The 13,786-nt window shown below is 40.0% G+C and overlaps 1 protein-coding gene across 1 annotated transcript in view; it reads left to right on the top strand.

The window, feature by feature from the left end:
- Window positions 1–9,984, top strand: part of Uggt1 (UDP-glucose glycoprotein glucosyltransferase 1) — a 145,200-nt gene extending 135,216 nt beyond the window's left edge. The window contains 4 exon segments of the mRNA XM_013028810.1: window positions 1,195–1,309; window positions 2,984–3,100; window positions 3,714–3,879; window positions 5,648–9,984. Of these exon segments, the coding sequence (XP_012884264.1) occupies window positions 1,195–1,309; window positions 2,984–3,100; window positions 3,714–3,879; window positions 5,648–5,673 (424 nt within the window). The 3' untranslated portion in view covers window positions 5,674–9,984.
- Window positions 9,985–13,786: the final 3,802 nt, after the last annotated feature.

The following is a 13,786-nucleotide window of genomic DNA, read 5'->3' as shown; positions in this document are numbered from 1 at the left end:
CTGATCCACCTTCCCAGGCCCTATCCTTTTTCTTTTATCTAGTTCTCACTCCACAACAGATAACTCCATTAGTTATTTACTGCCTGTCCTCTCAGAGTAATTTTTATATAAACAGGTCTGGAGGCATGGGGTTAGTCGTAGGAGCACCTGCTGAGCAAGGACAAGACTCTGAGTTCAAACTCCAGTACTTCCTAACAAGTTTCTTTTGAGCTGGGAATGTGGCTTACTGGTAGAGTGCTTGCCTAGCAAGCATGAAGCCCTGGATTAGATTCCTCGGTACCACATGAACAGAAAAGGCCAGAAGTGGTGCTGTGGCTCAAGTGGCAGAGTGCTAACCTTGAGCAAAAGAAGCTCAGGGACAGTGCCCAAGCCCTGAGTTCAAGCTCTAGGACTGGCAAAAAAAAGTTTATTTTTAGACAAACAGCTAGAAATGTCTATTTTTATATAAAATATGCATCTTCTTTGTACTGTTTTATAACTTGCTTTTTTTTAACTTAATATTTTCTTACAGATCTTAATATCAACATATAAACAGATACCTTATTACTTTTTTCATATTATTCCAGGGTATTATTTAGTTTTTTTTCTGTTATATATACTATGTTGCATATTTCATGTATGTTTGTAGGATATATTCACAAGAGACATCTTAGGTAAAGCAGTGTATCCTTCATTATAATGAACACTCCATTATCTTTTTTGAGAAAAGTGTAATTTGGAAGATTTGGAGGGTAGATGGGCCTGTAGGACCAGAGATAAATGGTGAGATTCAGTGATTTCAGTTTTATCTTCCTGCTTTTAGTGCAAAATAACTGTAATACCATGGGGGGTTTTCCCCTGTAGCGTTTAAACATCAACAGGATATCCTTTGCAAATGCATTTTTTATGAGTTACTATAACACTTATCACCAAATCTGCTACATTCTCTAAAACTCTTTTCTCAGAAATTACTTTTTTTCAGAAGGCAAATCAGTAACAGTGATTAAAGAGAGCAAGTGATGGCAGGATATAGTTTATCCAATAATTTTCTTTAACTTCTTTGAACGAAGTAGCACATATGAACCTAACTCTACTGTGATCTTTCAGTTCACCATTTCAAAGAAAAACTGGAATCTGACCTATTTTGTTTTTCAGTGGGGTTAGTTCTGCCATAAATCCATTGTTGATTATAACAAGCAGGTCTTCTCTATTCAGTGCACTATATGTTGTGGATCTGAAGAAGTTTAGGAAAATAGCTGCTGGTGACAGACTCAGGGGACAGTACCAAGGTCTGAGTCAGGATCCCAATAGCCTTTCAAATCTTGATCAGGTAGGTGACTTTTTTTTTAATGGTTAACATTTTCAGATTGGGGTATAGAGTGTATTGTCTTAGAAAATGAATTATTATTTGTTTTTCAATTCTCTTGTTTCCTTTTGTTTCATGGACCATGTGCATGTGTGTGTGAAAGATTTGTATCTGGCCTCAGAACATCAGCCAGTAATGGAAAATGTCAGAGACCTGCTTGTAATTAATTAAAGAGGTGGAAGAGGATACTGTATTTCTAAACATGATCTTGTCATTCATTCGTCATGCAGGTTCTGGGGCTTGAACTCAGGGCCCGAGTGGTCCTTGGGCCTTTGTGCTGTGTGCTCAGTGCTAGTGCTCTACCACTTAAGCCGTAGGTCCACTTGCAGCTTATTGATAGTTAACTGGAGATGAATCTCATAGACTTTTCTGCCTGGGCTGGCCTTGAACTGCAGTCTTCAGATCTCAGCCTTCTGAGTAGCTAGGATTGCAAATGTGAGCCACTGGTACCTGACTATTACCTTATTTTTTAATTTGTTACAACTTCATCTATTAAATTTGTTTCTCTGCCTGCTATAGTCAATTCATTTTTTCAGCTTTATGAACTAAATAACTCAGGATTCACAGTATACAATAAAGTGTTACAGTTTCCCTTTCTATCTGTGTCAGAAAATGTGTTTTATTTTATTTTATTTATTTATTTATTTTGGGTCCGGTCATGGGGTCTGAACTCTAGGCCTGGGCGCTGTCCCTCAGCTCTTCAGCTCAAGGCTAGCGCCCTACCACTTGAGCCACAGTGCCACTTCCAGCTTTTTTCTTTTTGCTTATGTGGTGCTGAGGAATCGAGCCCAGGGCCTCTGGCATGCAAGGCAAGTGCTCTACCACTGAGCCACCTTCCCAGCCCCACATAATGTGTTTTAAAGCTAGATGAATAACTATTAACGCTAGACATCTTTTAGATACAAAATTGTAGTTTAAGTGTTTTAGAACATAGTTTCACATAATTAAACATTTTGTTTTGCTTAAGTCAAACTTAAAACTTCTTAAATTGTGTGTGTGTGTGTGTGTGTGTGTGTGTTCTGTTCTGGTACTAGGGCTTGAACTCAGGGTCTGAAAGCTGTCTTTTAGGTTTTTAATGTAGTTCTGATTTATACTCTCAGCAATGTGAGACATCCTGTTACTCCATATTTGACCAAAATTTACTGTCAATCTTAATTTTATATGTGAGCTGTCATTTCATTGTGACTTTCAGTTCAACAATGTAATCCATTTATGGATAAATGTAATTATTAACAAGGCAGAATTTGACCGCCATTTTCTATTTATATTATCATGTGTTACATTATGTTCCTTCTTTTGTGTAAATCGTTATTCCGTAGTGTATCATTTTTCCTTATTTTTTTAACTATATATATTTTCTAGCTATTTTGTTGTTTATCCTGATCTATTTGGGAGCAAGGCTCAGTAGACAAGGGACATTCAGAGTTGCTTTTGGGGAAGCTATGTATTAAAAGAGCTCTCTAAACTTACTTGACTTCCAAAAGTGAGCAGGGATAAGTTTTGTTGAATTACTTTCATACAAGGAAGTCTAGATAAGTTTTAAGCATTCTAGATGTATGTAATGGGAAAGAGTTTTTGATTTTGTATTTGAATTTCCTCTGGAAATTTATAAATTTCTGTGCTTTATTTTCCAAACAGGATTTGCCCAACAACATGATCCATCAGGTGCCAATCAAATCTCTCCCTCAAGAATGGCTTTGGTGTGAAACCTGGTGTGATGATGCTTCTAAGAAGAGGGCAAAAACCATTGACTTGGTAAGCTATGGGGAGTGCAGTCCTATTTCTGCCCCAGCCCCCCGTCAGGACTGTTTGCATTGCTTCTTGTCTGCAGAGCCACTTCTCTGCCAGCTCTTCTCTGTGCCTTGTTATTTTTCCAGATGGACTTTGACTTTGTCTATCTTTGATAACTTCCATAACTTCTTTGTAGAAAGAAATACAGCTTATATAGCCCACTGCCAGATATATATTTATGTATGTATATCTTCTACTATATCTTTTAGTTGCTCAGGCTTGGTTTGGTTATTTGTTGTTGACCAGTTAGTACATGTAATCAAGGGACAAAAATATCTTTGCTTAATTTCTTCCCTTCCCTTTATCCCAATCCCTTTTTTCCTTTTCTTCCTTTCTCTCCTCTTTTCCCACTTTCCCCCTTTCCTACTTTTCCCTTTCTCCTTTTCCTCTTTCGTTTTTTTCTTTCCTTCCCTTTTTATGCCAGGTCATTATGTAACCTAGGTTGGCTTTGAACTTGTGATCTTCCTTCCTTAGCCTCCCAAGTAGCTATACTACCATGCCCACTACTAACACCTTTAAATTCTGTATAATGACCCTTTTCTTTAACTTAGCTGAAGTGTATATGTTGGATTTTCAGTGTAATAATCCAATGACCAAAGAACCCAAGTTGGAAGCTGCAGTGCGAATTGTCCCAGAGTGGCAGGACTATGATCAAGAGATCAAACAACTACAGATTCGCTTTCAGAAGGAAAAAGAAACAGGCACACTCTATAAGGAAAAGACAAAAGAGCCAAGCCAAAAAGGTAAATATAAATCTTTGTCTTTGGATAAGTATTTATGTTTCTATTTTCTATTTGTTATTAAAGCAAAAAAAATAATAAAGGAAAAGAAAAAGTTTCTTTAACATCAGTCATAGCCTGCTTTTTATTTTGCTTTTTCATTTGTCCATTCTGAAGATTATATAATAACATTAACTAGAAAGTTATATATTGACCATAAATGTTATTCACATGTATTACTAAAACCTCAATTTCTGGATAAATGGGCAAAGAATGCAAACACACATCATAACAAGAGTGAAACACAAGGGAATTTGAGGAAACAGCAATCCAAATGGAGAAATCTGTCTTAAGTGTGTACTACATGGAATCAGGGAGACATACAAGCAGCCCCATTCATGGGGAGAAGGTGGACAGACTGTGTGGTGTGCCTTGTCGAAGCTGTTGGGTGCAGCAGGACAACCCAGCAAGTGCTTCTGCCTCAATAACCCTTCTACTGAGTATATCATAGAGAAGCAATTCACCACAAGAAAACAACACAGATGAAGGCAATTATTTTACCATTTTTATAAACCAAAACCATTATTAAAAAATGGTTTCAACATCCAAGAATGAGCTATACTGATACATAAGAACATGTTTATGTGCTAGTAAGTTTTTTTGTTTGTTTGTTTGTTTTAAAGACTCTTGCCAAGCATAGTGGTGTGCATATCTATAATCCTGGCTATTTGAGAGTGAGAGATTTAAGGGATCTTGGTTAAAGCCTGAGCACATAAAATTTGTGAGACTCTAGTGTCAGCCAATGGCACACATGTATTATCTCAGCCACACAGGGAAACACAAATAGGATCACAGGCCAGGAGAGCCTGTATACAAAGCAAGACCTAGTCTTGAAAATAAATAGAACTAGATAGGCTAGAGGCTTGGCTCAAGTGGTGGAGCAAGGGAGAAGCCCTGTGTTCAAACACCAGTATCACCAAAAAGAAGAAATAGAAGACAACTGACCAAAAATGTGTGAACATTACTATGTATTAATACTGCACTTGAGAAAACAATTCAGTTGACTTTGCATTATTTCAGTGCGGTTTTGTATGTGTGTGTGTGTATGTGAGAGAGAGAGAGAGAGGAGAATGTGTGGGGGGGGGTGAGTCGGGGTCCTAGGGCTTGAATTCAGGACCTGGACACTGCCCATGAGTTTTTGTGTTTAAGGCTAGTGCTTTATCACTTTGAGCCACAGCACCCTTTATGGCTTTTTGGTAGTTAATTGGAAGTAAGATCTCACATAATCCCCTCTTGCCCCCATTGCCCCAGGCAGGCTGTGAACCATAATCTTCATATCCTAGTTACTCATATCTTGAGTAACTAGAATTAAAGAGTGAGCCACCAATGCTCAGCTTTATTTCAGTGTTTTTTAAAATAAAGCTGTCTCCTTTATTATGTTTTTGCTTTCAAATTTTAATATAAAGTCCTAAATTTGAAAGGAGGGGCTGGGAATGTGGCTTAGCAATAGAGTGCTTGCCTAGCATTCATGAAGCCCCGGACTCCATTCCCCAGTACCACATCAAGAGAAAAAGCCAGAGGTGGCTCTGTGGCTCAAGTGGTAGAGTGCTAGACTTGAGCACATAGAGGCTTGAAGCCAGAGCCCAGGCCTTGAGTTCAAGCCCCAGGACCGGCAAAAAAAAAAAAAAATTAAAAGGAGGCAAGAGTATATAGATCAGGTTGTGGACTATGTCCATTTTGTATTTTTATAATTGAAGAGTAATGTTTTATTGTCCATTGTTCTTTTTCATAGGATCTCAGAAACGTGAAGAATTATGAGCCCTGGAAGGAGACAGGAAATGACACCATTTGAAAAACAGTTTTTGTACTAAATGCTAGGTTTTTTGTTTTTGTTTTTTCTGATCTGTCTATACAACTGCTGATGAACTGACTGAGCAGGTGTGCCACACCTCTTGATTCTGAGCATTGATTTTGACTTCTATACGCCTTAGGCGCTGGATCTTTGGGGTTAAGGCTCTGCTAGATTTGTACCTCAGAAGAAGTGGCTGATATTTTGGGACTCTGTAAAGAGCGAGGAAAAAGAAAAAGAGCAATCTTGTTGCCATATGGAGAAATGACAGCAGCAACTAGAAGAAGCAGAGTCCTTTGTGCCCACACACAAGAGCACACACATGCTGTGCCGTCCTGGAAGCAGGCTGGGAGCCACCACATGCTTCCTTACCTCAGTTTACTGCACTAGGTCTGGGTCAGGCTAGCAGAAGCTTCATCCATACTCCGTGCCTGGAGGTATATGCCAACATGCTTCTCATGTCCTCTACCCACTCTCTTCCCAGGCCTTAGGTTTGATTTTGATTGAACCCCAGTTAGTAGTCATGTGTCTTCAGGGTTGACTTGGTACAATGGCTCAGCAAATTAATTTGGGGGGCGGGGGTTGGGAAAGGTAGGGAAAATAGCAGGCCTAGAAAGGGCTCTGAGGTGTGCTGGGGAGGAAAACTACAAAGTGGTCGTTCTGCTTTATGAACCACCAGTAGTACCGTTGTGGCTAATTTGAAAGGAAAACATATTCCTATTCCCTACCTAGTCCCAGGGAACTTTCTAGGTAATTATTTTGTAAACAATTTTTGTATTTATGAAAGTCTTTACTTTTTCTTCTCACTTTCTAAAAAGAAAAAAAAATCTTAGCAATTTTCCAACTGGGCACAGCCATAATAAGCTCCTCTGGTGATCGAGCTACGAAGGCTCAGGCTTCAGGCTCCTTGGTTGCTTGTTACATCACTTCCCCTTTTCTTTTTCAGGGCTTTTTTCTCAGACACAGGAAAATTGGCCTGGATTTTCCTCTACAAAAAATATCCAGATTGATTGGTTGTCAGTGGCTCATACCTATAATCCTAGCTACTTAGGAAACAGATCTGAAGATTATGGTTCCTGAGCAGGAAAGTTTATGAGACGCTTCTTTCCTATTAGACAGCAAAAACTAGGAGTAGAATTTGGCTCAAGTGCTAGCCTTGAGCAAAAATGCTAAGGGATAGTGCGAGGTCCTGAGTTCAAGCCCAGTACTAACACAGGAAAAAAAAAGCTGACAAAATTTAAAAGTTCTCAGGATCAGAGATCAAAAAGGATTCTGACTCTGGAACTCATATACCCTGTCTTACGTACTGTTTATTTTAGCTCTCTACACCAATTCTGAGGTGGCATGGCTGTGTTATGATGTATCATAACCTTCCGTCTTTGCCTTGTGTGTCTTCACAGTGACAGCCTACGTCATCCCTGTGGAATTCTTGGGGCATGTGGTACCATCTGCCCTGGCCACAAGGTACGGCAGCACCAGCACCATAAGCCTTCTGGCTTATGGGTTTGCTGTTTTTGAGATTGCTGCTTTTTAAAACTAGGAAGGGGCTGGGCTATGGTTCAGGAGCAGAATGCTTTTCTTGCTTGCAGAAAGCTTTTCTTGCACTGCACAAAAACACAATAAAAACAAAAACAAGGATGAGGTAAATGCTTAGCTAAATCCTCACCATTCTAAGCCAGGTAACAATTTGATATGCAGTCTTTTTAAAAGTCAAAATATTAACCACAGATTTCTATTTTTTTCCATTTTTAAATGTAGAAATTAGCATAGAAGCTTCCCAGTCATTTGAAGGTGCTTTTGGATTGGCTTTCATAATTTCATAACAAGTTGGGGAGCACAGCTTAAAAGAGAACTTGACTGATGAGTTGATTTGAGTTGGGAAAGGTCCCAAGGTGGCTGGATGAGGTGGTTTTCTACTTGCCTCTCCCTGGTCTGAGCATCTGATAGGATAGGATCGCTGAAATCAAGAAACACCTGTTCAGGCATCATCTCCACATTTAATTAAGCTTTTAGAGGCACTCCCACTGCTGTCTACAGCTGCAGGCAGAAATGTAATTCTCCCCAGCCTTGTCTGGGAGGTAGAGCAGGAAATGGTCAGGTCGCTAGCATATGCTCTACATGCTGGCTCTTTGCTGGCTTCCTTCTTGTCTTACTACCAGGTCTCTTAGGCATACTCTGCAGAGAAAGAAGGCATGAAGTAAAACTGTTCCCTGTGGAGGGCTGGTTCCTTCAGCTCTGCGCCCCATCTGTCAGCACCCAGACAGAAGTTTTTGTACTTGGTGCTGAGTAGCACCAATCCCAGCTTGCTTCTGAAGTGGTCTGTGCCCCTCTGTCTGTTTCTTTCCTTACTTTGTGGGGCTTAATCACCTCTCTAAGTTAACCAAATGCCCAGGAAATGATGTTACCACTAAAATATGGTCCTGATGAGCTTTGTCTGTAGCCTCTACTATAAGAAAATGTACTATGTCTGAAAAGAGAGGTGAGAAATTTTTTCCCTAGGAACTAATAGCTGATGGACCCAAATGTTCAGGCTTCTGGAAACTGTTCAATATGGTGGTCTTAGCTAGCATTTGGATGTAAATTTTTTTCTCATGTCGTAGTGGAAATTTTCCTTTCTAAATCACTTTATAACATAATATGAAATAATATGGCATATCGAAATGCCATGCAACAATGTGGATCTATTTCTATGTTTTGTGAACAATGTATTTGACTGAGGTCTGGGGCGGTGGATATGCCATGGCCAGGGTCTTTATCTAGACTCCTGGGTGTAATCAAAAGTATATTTATTCAACACTCACATTGAGAGTGGTAACAAGTTGGCTTTTTCTAGATTGATGAAATTGTGATTCCATCAGAATGTTGGATTTCAAACTGAACATGAAGATGTTTGTTGGTGTTGGGCCTTCCCAAATGTTAAGAAACAATTTCTGTAAACTAAGCTAAATTTCCTGTACTCTCCTGACATCCTCATGTTTGAACGTTAAAGCTCTTCCTGAACAACACTGACCTGGTTTCAGGGTCTAAGAACTGGCAACAGGAGTGCAGTTTTGGAAGGGAGAGAGTCCAAGTGATAGGGGAAGAGAGTCTCCTTTGCCAGATGGTCAGGTGTATGTCAAGCCAGACAACACTGTCCCCTGTGACTACAGTTAGAAACATCAAAGTAGGCCTTTTCTAAGATAGTCACTCCTAATTTGGCTTAATTAAAAGAAATATTTGAATGTAGAGTTCTACTTTCCTGAATGGAGTTTGTAGAAATTGAATCAGTAGAAACACCTGGTAGAAAATGTCTTGAAACAAAAGTGGACAGAAGTGAAAGATGGAGAGTATACTATGTGCTAAGTTACATAGATCCACATTCATTGTGTAATTTTAATAGTTTTTACAGTACTTGATGTTTTGAGGGCATTTTTTTAATGATCACAGTTAATCAAACATAGTTTGTCATGTCTGGTTAGGTAATCCAGCAGTTTTTATATAAATTCATGTTTTCTATGCCTTAACATAGTGAGAAAAGATTTTGATTAGGACTTGGTGATTAATTAGCTGACTGAATCCAAACAATCCAGACATGAAAGCTCAGGTCATTACCGACACTACAGAGTGTCTGGAGGTGGCACATTTTTCACTCTTTATTTGGTTTTTGGTTTTCTCTCTGTGATAGAGAAACCACTTCTGTGTTGTGACTTGGCTGTGAGTCTGTGGATATGTAGAGGATCTTGTTTAGTATCATTGAGTAACAGCCATTACCTCCCCCTACCCCCCAAAAAATAAACCCACCACAAACAGCCTCAGACAGCTACACATTCCCCAGAAGTAGCCTGTACAGCTTAAACAGGCCCTCTCCTGAGTCTTTCCCAGGTTGCCAGCAATGCAGTGGCCAATGGGAAGGCCTGAGTGACTGGACCATGAACTAGGACATGAGCCCATTGGATTATGCATCGCCTCCAGGTCCCATGTAGATAAATAGAACGCAAAATAATGTTGGCCTTTGGAACAAAACATTTTCAAGTACTCATTGTTTTCCAAACAATAATCCATGGAAATGAAGTAAAGGGAAAATGGGGACAAAGCTTGGAAAGAATGTAGTTTATAACTCTCCTACTTTACTGTAATTCTGTTCCTAAATGCAGCTATGTCTGGTGCGTTGGGAACAGCATTGAGGTTTTAAATGTCTGCAGAATCTCTGCATCCAAAGGGAAATGAGAACCAATTTCCTGGTACTATAATGAAAATAAGGTCTGCTCAACAAAATAAACTTCTGCCTCTCTTCTTTAAAACTGTGTGGTCAGTCATTCAGCTTTTATGTATTGAGAGCACAAAAGCCAAGTCCTTGGTAGAAGTTGCATACCCTGGCAGGGAATAGGCCTTTGTCTAAAGTCTTGTCTGGCTGGTTGCCAGTGGCTCATGTCTAATTCTAGCTACTCAGGAGGCTGAGATCTGAGGATTCCAGTTCAGAGCCAGCCTGGCCCAGGCAAGAAAATCTGTGAGACTCTTCTTTTTTTGGCGGGGGGGGGTCCGGTTGTGGAGCCTGAACTCTGGGCCTGGGCGCTGTCCCTCAGCTCTTCAGCTCAAGGCTAGCACTCTACCACTTGAGCCACAGCGCCACTTCCGGCTTTTTTCTTATGTGGTGCTGAGGAACCCAGGGCCTCGAGCATGCAAGGCAAGTGCTCTACCACTAGCCACCTTCCCAGCCCCGAGACTCTTATTTCTAATTAACTCTTAAAAGCCAGTGAAGCTGCATCTCAAGTGGTAAAGTGCCATCATTGAGTGAGAAAGTTAAGTGACAGTGCCTAGGCCCCAAGTTCAAGCCCCAGTACTAGCCCCAAAAATCCCCACAAAACTTGTATGACCTCAAAGTTGGATTCTTCCAGGTGAGTGCCTGGCAGGTCCCAAACTAGGTTCTTTAAAAATATCAACAAAATTAAGAAGGCATTATGAAAGAAAATAGAACAGAAATGTAGAAATAAAATATTCTACAAAATATATAAATAAAATGAATTGTAAGAGAATATTATGAACTTTGTTGGATCCTTAGTTATCAAGAAAGAAGTCCTTATAAATGTGCAAACCACAAAGAGTGACAAAAGAGAAAATCAGAGCAGATCTATAACAAAGGAGAGAGAACTTCTATTCATCAAAACCTTTCTAGAAGTGGCAGTATTGCTCAAGTGGTAGAGCATTTTCCTTGAGTTCAGGGACAGTGCCCAGGCCCAGAGTTCAAACAACAAAAATCCTAATAAAGAAAAGACAGGACCAGATGGTTGCACTGGTAAACTATGTCAATTTGCCAGTGAAATGCTGGAAGTAGAGGTGTGGCTCTAGTGGTAGAATACCAGCTTTGAGTGAAAAAGCCAAGCAAGAGCTCAAGGCCTTGAGTTTTGAGTCTCAGTACTAGCATACATGCATGTGTGCACACACACTGCACACATAGCATACTCAGTGCGGAAGGTTGGAAACTTTCCTCATAGAATCAGCAAAGATGGGCACTTTTAACACCTTCAATCAAACCGTAGTTCTGCAAGTTCTGGACAGGGAAATTAGGCAAAAAAAGAAAACACATGCAAATTGGGAGAACAACAAGGTCACATCTGTTCACAGATGATGTACCTAATGTAAAAACCACTAAAGAATCCACAGCAAGAGCTATTTAATGAATTCGGTAATGTCCAAAGGACACAAAATTTCATTGTCTATAGTAACAATGAACAATCCAAAAGGGAATTCAATTTACATAGCACCAAGAGGAATAAGATACTTAGGAGTAAACTTAATCAAGGAAACTGCCCACTGGTATACAGTGTTGCTGAAATAAATACCTAAATAAATGGAAAGAGATACTGAGTTCATTAGTTGCAAGATAATACTGTTATAATAAAAATACTCTGAGGATTTATCTATAGATTCAATACCTTACTGTTAAAAGCCCACTGGTATTTTTTTTTTCAAAAGTAAAATGGTTTATCCTAAAATTCACCTGGAATTTCAAGGAACTTTGCTAAATCAGGACAATTGTTTCTGTACTAGGACTTGAACTCAGAGCCTTGTTCTCTCACATAGTTTGCTTGCTAGCCTGGCACTCTACCACTTGAGCCATGTCTCCAATCTAGCATCTGCTGCTTAATTTTAAATAAAGCTTCACACTTTTTCCAGACTGCCTTTAAGCTGACATTTTCCAGGTCTCAGCCTCCTGTGTAGCTAGGATTATAGATGTTAATCACCAGCACCTGGCTCAGGGTGCTGAGAAATGTTTCATGTTTCAAAACCTACTACCAAGTGCTGCAGGCATAGAATAAACATATGCCAATAGAGCTGAGATCCCAGAACTCAACCCTGTTGGTATTTGAAATAAGTGCCAAAGAATTTTTTTAAATGCTGCTGGATACAACTGGATAGCTGCATGCAAGAGAATTAGTGGATGTTAGATTAATACTGTTAGCAAAACAAAACAAAGCAAAATCTCATAATTACAGGGGGAGGGAAAGGGAGAAAATTGAGGGAGGGGGAAATTTTAAAAATAAAAAGAAATTATACACCAAAGGACATCATGAGAATATCCACAGAACCAGAAAAATGTTTATGAGTCACATTATGAATCTGATAAAAGGTTCATATTAATACCCAGGCTTGATTTTATCATAGTGTCTTCAAAGTTCATCTCTTAGCTTGGGCTGGTGTAATAAAATGTGGAAGCTTGAGGGACTTAATTAACAGACATATGTTTTTCACAGTTCTGAAGGTTGGAAGTGTGAGATTAGACCACCCGGAAGATTGGGCTCTGTTTGCCAGACTTCTTACTGTGTCCTCAGAAAGGGGAGAGACAGAGTGAGAGAGAAGAAAACACCTTAGCTTCTCTTCTTTTCTGGTTTTTTTTTGTGCTGGTCTTTGAGCTTGAATTCAGGGTTATGCAACCTCCCTGCCACTCCAATATTTGAGCCCCACCTCCAGTTTGGCTTTCTGCTTGTGATGTAGATGAAGTCTTAGAGACATTTCTGCCTAGGTTGGCTTTGAATGGTGACCCCCCAGGTCTCAACTTCTTGAGTAACAAGGATTACAAGTGTGAGTCAGAGTGCCAGGCTCTTCTTTTCCTTGGACTAAAGTCCCACCATGAGATTCCCACTCTCGTACCTCACCTCTCCTAATTTAAACCTCATTCCTCTCAAAGGTCATATATTTGAATACCAAGATGTGAGAGGGTAGGATTTCAACATATGAACTACAGGTGGGGGCACAATTTAGTCCACAGCATAGCATATATCAGAATATTCTTTCTTTGTGGCACTAGGGATTGCACCCAGGGCCTGGCACAATCTAGACAAGCATTCTGTCATTTAAGGCATTCTTCCAGCCCTTTCATTTGTATTTTATTGTTGAGACAAGTTCTCCTTATCCAAGGCTAGCCTCAAACTCATGATCCTCCTACCTCCACATCCTGACTAGCTGGGATTACAAGCATGTACCATCCTGTGCAGCTAATTAGAATTTTCCCTTTGTATGTGTGCACGTAATACTGAGGATTGAACCCAAAGCCTTGTACATGCTAGGCAAGCATTTCATCACTGAGCTATACCCCAACCGTAATTCATTTAAAGGTGGGTTAATGTTCTGTGTGTGTGTGTGTGTGTGTGTGTGTGTCTTTCTGTCTGTCTGTGCGTGTGCCCATATTGGGACTTGAATTTAGACCTGGATGCTTTCCCTGAGGTTTTTTGGGGGTTATTTTTGTGTGTGGTTGAGTGTGTGTGGTTGTGTGTGGTTGTGTGTGTGTGTGTGTGTGTGTGTGTGTGTTCTCAAGGCTAGTACTCTACTATTTGAGCCACAGCTCTACTTCCGTTTTTTTGTTTATTTTGGTGATTAACTGAAGAGTCTCATAGACTTTCTGGCCAGGCTGGCTTTGAACCTTAATCCTCAGATTTCAGTTGCCTGAGTAGCTAGGATTCCAGGTGTGAGTCCTCAGTGCCTGACTTGTATTTAATTTCTTGAGGCACCCCACACTGTTTTCCACAGCAGTGACATCACTGGACATTACTGCCAGTGATGTACAGGGTTCAGTTCCTCTCTTTTTACCAATAGGAATCATGTTTT

Source organism: Dipodomys ordii, unplaced genomic scaffold, assembly GCF_000151885.1.
Source record: "Dipodomys ordii isolate 6190 unplaced genomic scaffold, Dord_2.0 Scaffold114, whole genome shotgun sequence".
NCBI lineage: Eukaryota > Metazoa > Chordata > Mammalia > Rodentia > Heteromyidae > Dipodomys > Dipodomys ordii.
The sequence above is the reverse complement of the archived record's forward strand: the minus strand, read 5'-3'. Positions and strand labels throughout refer to the sequence as shown.